Here is a 5,309-nt window from a genome sequence, read left to right as displayed (position 1 = left end):
AGACCCACGGCGTATGTTGCCGCAGCAACTAACTCTCGGTTGCGCTGAACCTGCTACCTGAAACGGAAAATCCAGAGTTTGCACTAACTCAGAGCGAACAAACTCGGGGTTGCCTCAAAACCAGCTACCTGAAACAGGCCTCTGGTCCGACCAGGTTTGATTCAGAGCATATGTTGCTATAGCAACTAACATACCGTGATCCTTTTGGAACGGAAAACCTAGGGTTACCGAAAACCCTGGGTTAACTTACCCGGTTATGTGATAAAACCGGCTTTGTGGAACACCCCACAGATCCCTACGAGTTGGCTCCCTCGTCTTGGATCAATGACGACCCGGAGAGTCTTCCGTCTGTTTGTTATCCTGACATCGTCAACTACCTGGTTTTCTCGCCAAGCCCATACACAGCGGAAGACCTTAAAGCGTACAAAAGTTTGGAGGCCTATAACCAGATGGTGTGTGGATGGGTGAGGGAGATTCAATACCAAGTCATCGACGACAGATGTGTTGCGAAGGCCAAAGTAAGTAATGCAATAATGTCTTTAATCAACCTAACCATAACTGTATGATATCATTGCAATACCCAAGGTGTAGCCAGGTGATTCTCAACCGTTTTTCATTTCAAGGACCCCCAGTTTGATATGCAGACCACAGTCTAGATTGCTATGTACACAGTACACTATCTGTCGCGATTGCTCTATGATTTGCTCCCCAGACATTGGTTCTTAGACAGGTGAGGGGCGTGGCGAGCTGAGCGGGGCACCGCAACGTGGGACACCTGGACTTCATCAACTAATCACACGCCTTCTTAAGCCTGGCGGGGACTTCTCGTCGGCGCCAGATTATTCCGTCTCATTCGGTATTTTGGCTGACGTGTATACATTGATTCCCTAACCTAATCCTTTGATTCCTAACGTCGTGTTATCCTTTCATTCGTTCCTCGCCAGTGGATGATCCCCGGACTGCAACACTCTCCGGTGCCTCCGCCAGCTACGCCCACCCGCTCCTGTCTTCGCCTTGCACGCTGGTTATCTCTTGAGTTATTCTTTACTGACAATAAACCGTGGATTGTCCGCACTGACTCTGTCTCTGCATCCTGGGTCCTAGCCAACCTTTCGCCAACCGTAACACTATCAACTTTATTTATAGTGCATTTATCACTATCAGAGTTTATAACCTCCGGGGGCCTGTGTGGCCACATTGTGAACAAGTGATGCAGATAAGCCTAACTGTTATTCATTTTTTTAAAGTGAAACGGTGAGAAACTATTTTGTTATTCTTACTTATTTGGTTGTCATGTCTTTTATTCAGGTTCTCCATTCTCAATCAATCCGAGAAACACCCCTGGAACCCTGGATAATCGCTGAGAAGTCTGGTCGGATACTTGGAGCCCACTGCACGTGTATGGCTGGCCTCGGAGAGACGTGCACACATGTTGCTGCATTATTGTTTCTCATAGAAGAAACAGTGAAGTTGAGGGACTCAAAGAAAGTGACGCAAGAGAAGGCGTATTGGCTGTTACCTACTGCACTGTCTAAGGTGGAATACAGGGAATGCCGGAAGATTGACTTCACTGTAACCAAGAGGTCTCAAGTAAAAGAGCTGGCAGGATGAAATGTGCTGCTCTTGGACAGCCACTTGAGGACCCAAGTGATACTTCCACTTCTTCTACTGTTACAGTTGGGAAACCGCAACAGCCAACCAGTGATGAACTGTCATCATTATTCAGTGCTCTTAGCGCGACTGGATCAAAGTCTGCTATTTTGTCCCTGATTGAGCCTTACTCTGACAGTTTTGTTCCAAAATCAATTGGAGAAAATTTACCTCTTGTGTTGACGGAATTGCGAAAAGACGAAGCAGTTCACATGGACTATAGTGAGCTATTGTCCACATGCAAAGATGTTGAAATTTCTGTTTCAGAGGAGCAAGCAAAGGCAGTTGAGGCCGCTACAAGGGATCAAGCTTCCTCTAAACTGTGGTTTAGATTTCGCGCTGGTCGAATCACAGCATCTAAAATGAAAACTGCATGTTGCACTGATCCAAAACAGCCAGCTCAGAGCTTAATCAAAAGTGTATGCTATACTGAGTCATACAGATTCACATCAAAAGCCACTACCTGGGGATGTAATCATGAGAAATTTGCACGTGATATGTTTATAGATGTACATAAGGAATCTCATGAAAATGTTAAAGTACACGACACAGGTTTTTTCATAAATCCAAGTGTGCCATTCTTGGGTGCTTCTCCCGATGGCCTTGTTTCTTGTGATTGTTGTGGTGTCAGTGTAATTGAAGTGAAATGTCCATTCTGTGTGAAAAGTGACATGTTGGACAGTGTATCCTATTTGGAGAAGGACAGTGAAGGGAAACTGACACTTAACCGAAACCACCAGTGTTTCTACCAGGTGCAAACTCAACTTGGGGTGTGCAAACTGGAATCTGCCTATTTAGTTGTTTGGACAGAAAAGGATTTGCATGTTGAGTGCATTTTATTTGATGAAGAGTTTTGGGACACAATATGCCAGAAAAGCAAGAATATTTTTGACACAGCCATTATGCCAGAGTTAGTTGGCAAGTTTTACACAAGGCTTTCATCTACCATGGCCAATGTGTCCTCGCAACCTGGAGTATCTACCTCGGCTGAATCACATGGCTCTGATTGTGCTGCAAGTGCCAGTGGCCAAGAAGAAACCTGGTGTTTCTGTGGCCAGGTTGAGTTTGGAAAGATGATTTTGTGTGACAATGCAAAATGTCATATTAAGTGGTTTCACTACTCGTGCATTAATGTCAAGGTTGCACCAAAGGGAAAATGGTATTGCCCAAAGTGCCAAAAGCTACCTAAGTTTGAGCCAAAAAAGGGAAAGAAACCTTTGAAGTAAAAAAACAAAACTGTATTTTTCAGTGGACTGTTGTGAAGTTACGCACTTCAGGCACTTTGTTTCTTTGTTTTAATGTTGGTTAAAACAATATTTAATTTATTTAGAAACGTGTACCTTTTTTGAAACTGTTCTTTAAATATTTTTAGCATTTGATTTCAAGTTGGTGAGATTTTGCAATGCTATACTGACAAAAAAAGTTGTAAAACTCAAATTACATACAAAATTATGTTTGCACTATAGTATACTGTATATACTATAATTTATAGTACTGTATAGTTTATAAGCTATCTGTTCTGATAACTGTGTGGTTTTCCTTTAATAAATCTGTGTTCTGATGATAGTGTTATGTGTTCTCTTCCACAACAATACATTAACAAAAACTGTAAATTAACAACCATTTATAAATAATTTTAGGCTATATAGTCTTTTTATTGACAAAGTGCATATAAAAATATTCTTCAGTCAAAATCAACAATGGATGGGCAAAGGTTCACCAGAGCACAACAGACAAGTCCAATCTTATCAATGGTACAATAACCATCACTATCTTTGCACATCAAGAAATCAATTGGTAATATCCCCCCCAAGATGGTATATTTCTGGCGCACGCTACCAATTACACGCTCAACATGAATCCTGACATGGGCAATTTTTCTTGTGGTTTCTAAGTCAACAGGAGCCAACTGTGACTTTCCACGAGTGAAGGCTGGAATTTTTACATGAGCCATTATACAACCCAAAGTGGCTTGAATATTAAAGCCACGGTCAGCAAGGACAAGATCACCAGGAACTATGTTGTCCAAAAAGCCACAGTTTTCAGTTAGGTATTTGTCACTGACTCTTCCTCCCCATGCATTTGAAATGTAAGACACTGTGCCCTGTGGTGTAATACCAATCAAGAATTTAACTGTGTTATGGTGCTTGTAGGAAGACCATGTTTCTGCTCTGGCTATAAGGTTAGACGGACGTTCTATAAAAACCTCAAAACAGTCAATAATAACAGCACATTTTTTCCCAAAATGTTTCCTGAATTGCATTGGCATAGTTTTTTGTAAATGCTCTCTTTCTGGCCATATGATAAGTGGTTTCATACGAATAAACATGACATCAATGACATCAGTGACTATCCTAGAAGCAGTGGCTATTGATATGTTAAATGCATATGACAGGAAGGTCGTGGAAACATTAAGCCTAAGGCGCATCAGTGTCAGCATCAACTGCTTAAACTTATCAAGTGACTTCTTCACAGGGAGGTGGGGACTAAGGAATGTGAAGAGTACCAACAGTATCTGGTATGTAGGTAGGCCAGTGAAAAATAAAACCTTTTCATCATTATCAACAAATGCACTTTGGTCATAGGTAGTGGACAAATGTGCAACATCAGAGCACAACTGGATGTTTTCAGTTCTAAGATTTTGAAGTTCGCTGGTCATAGCCTCAATTAAATCACCAGTCAATTCACTTTGAGTCTCTGTGCTGCACAAATTGCTGCTGATATAACCACTTGTAGTAGGGTTATCAGTCTCAGAATCATCAGTCTCTGCAGCAACTCCAGCACCAGCAGCAGCATCAGCAGCAGCTTCTCTCAGTCTCTGCTGGGTTCTATTCCCACGACGGCTGTAGCGTGATGATGTCCCAGCTTTTTCAGGAGACCTTTGCTGACCTGTCATTCCGACAGATGGCACCCAATCTGGGTCATCCTTTTGATAAAGGTCAGACCTTTTACCTGGAATACAATGAGAAATACAGCACATTGTAGCTCTACATTTTAAGAACTGTGTTGCTACTGTAGCAGGCTATTAAATATGATCCTAATCAGATATTAAGTCAATAATGCAACATAAAAACATGTCACTTACCTGACAAGAAATGGGCCGAACAAATTCGGACGTTGTCCAGATTTTTGCCACGTAGATCCTGGTTCAGCTTCGCTAACCACAAGCGCCTCCTTTCCTCTGACAACTTTTGGCATTGTTCTCCTTGATTAGTTATAACTTTTGGCAGTCTGTAATACTCCAAATGTTTTTCGCGGTCTGACCGATTGGTACAGCCAAAAACACGGCAATAATTTACCATTTTCCACGAAGATGTTCGGGATCTACTGCGGCGTGCGCTTTATTTACCTTGGCGTGCGGTTTATTTACCTTGCCGAGTACCTCCAACATGGCGACTGCCGGATTGATGACGCGCTGATGACGCGCCGTGAAAACCCTCTAGCCTGAGATTGGCGTTTATCGGATGAAATTGACGGAAAATTAAAAGCAGTGGATCCCCTTATTTGCCTTGTGATTAATAAGGTTATTATCTTTAACGTGAAGTCTCCGATGTAATCCAAAAATTACCCATCGCATTATTTATTATTTAAATTAACCGTTTCTTAAAATTGTTTTTATTTTAAACATAAATCAGAAAATACACAATAAATCCCACAGA

The 5,309-nt window shown here is 41.9% G+C and overlaps 2 protein-coding genes across 4 annotated transcripts; one reads left to right on the top strand and one right to left on the bottom strand.

Annotated features, from left to right (window-relative positions):
* Positions 1 to 238: 238 nt before the first annotated feature.
* Positions 239 to 3,212, top strand: LOC115529576 (uncharacterized). Its single transcript, XM_030338375.1, has 2 exons — positions 239 to 518; positions 1,309 to 3,212. Exon 2 carries the CDS (start codon positions 1,608 to 1,610, stop codon positions 2,874 to 2,876), a length of 1,269 nt encoding a protein of 422 aa, XP_030194235.1. The 5' UTR covers positions 239 to 518; positions 1,309 to 1,607; the 3' UTR covers positions 2,877 to 3,212.
* Positions 3,213 to 3,281: 69 nt separating this feature from the next.
* Positions 3,282 to 5,109, bottom strand: LOC115529575 (uncharacterized). Of its 3 annotated transcripts, none has more exons than XM_030338374.1 (3): positions 5,021 to 5,109; positions 4,736 to 4,838; positions 3,282 to 4,602 (listed from the first exon to the last, which is right to left on the bottom strand). In XM_030338374.1, the coding sequence occupies exons 1-3, from the start codon at positions 5,039 to 5,041 to the stop codon at positions 3,335 to 3,337; spliced, it is 1,392 nt and encodes a 463-aa protein (XP_030194234.1). In that variant the 5' UTR covers positions 5,042 to 5,109; the 3' UTR covers positions 3,282 to 3,334. The 3 variants fall into 3 exon arrangements, with proteins under 3 accessions (XP_030194234.1, XP_030194233.1, XP_030194232.1); XM_030338373.1 differs by having other exon boundaries at positions 5,000 to 5,108; XM_030338372.1 differs by lacking the exon at positions 5,021 to 5,109 and having other exon boundaries at positions 4,736 to 4,999.
* Between the last annotated feature and the right edge of the window lie 200 nt (positions 5,110 to 5,309).

The sequence above is a fragment of the Gadus morhua genome, chromosome 17 (assembly GCF_902167405.1).
Source record: "Gadus morhua chromosome 17, gadMor3.0, whole genome shotgun sequence".
In the NCBI taxonomy this organism is placed as follows: Eukaryota; Metazoa; Chordata; class Actinopteri; order Gadiformes; family Gadidae; genus Gadus; species Gadus morhua.
The sequence above is the reverse complement of the archived record's forward strand: the minus strand, read 5'-3'. Positions and strand labels throughout refer to the sequence as shown.

Bases quoted from the DNA above. Each gene is read 5' to 3' on its own strand.
- LOC115529576 (XM_030338375.1), top strand. From the start codon at position 1,608: ATGAAATGTGCTGCTCTTGGACAGCCACTTGAGGACCCAAGTGATACT.
- LOC115529575 (XM_030338372.1), bottom strand. From the start codon at position 4,952: ATGGTAAATTATTGCCGTGTTTTTGGCTGTACCAATCGGTCAGACCGC. The intron at 4,603-4,735 runs GTAAGTGACATG...ATTGTATTCCAG, and splicing joins TTCGGCCCATTTCTTGTCAG to GTAAAAGGTCTGACCTTTAT.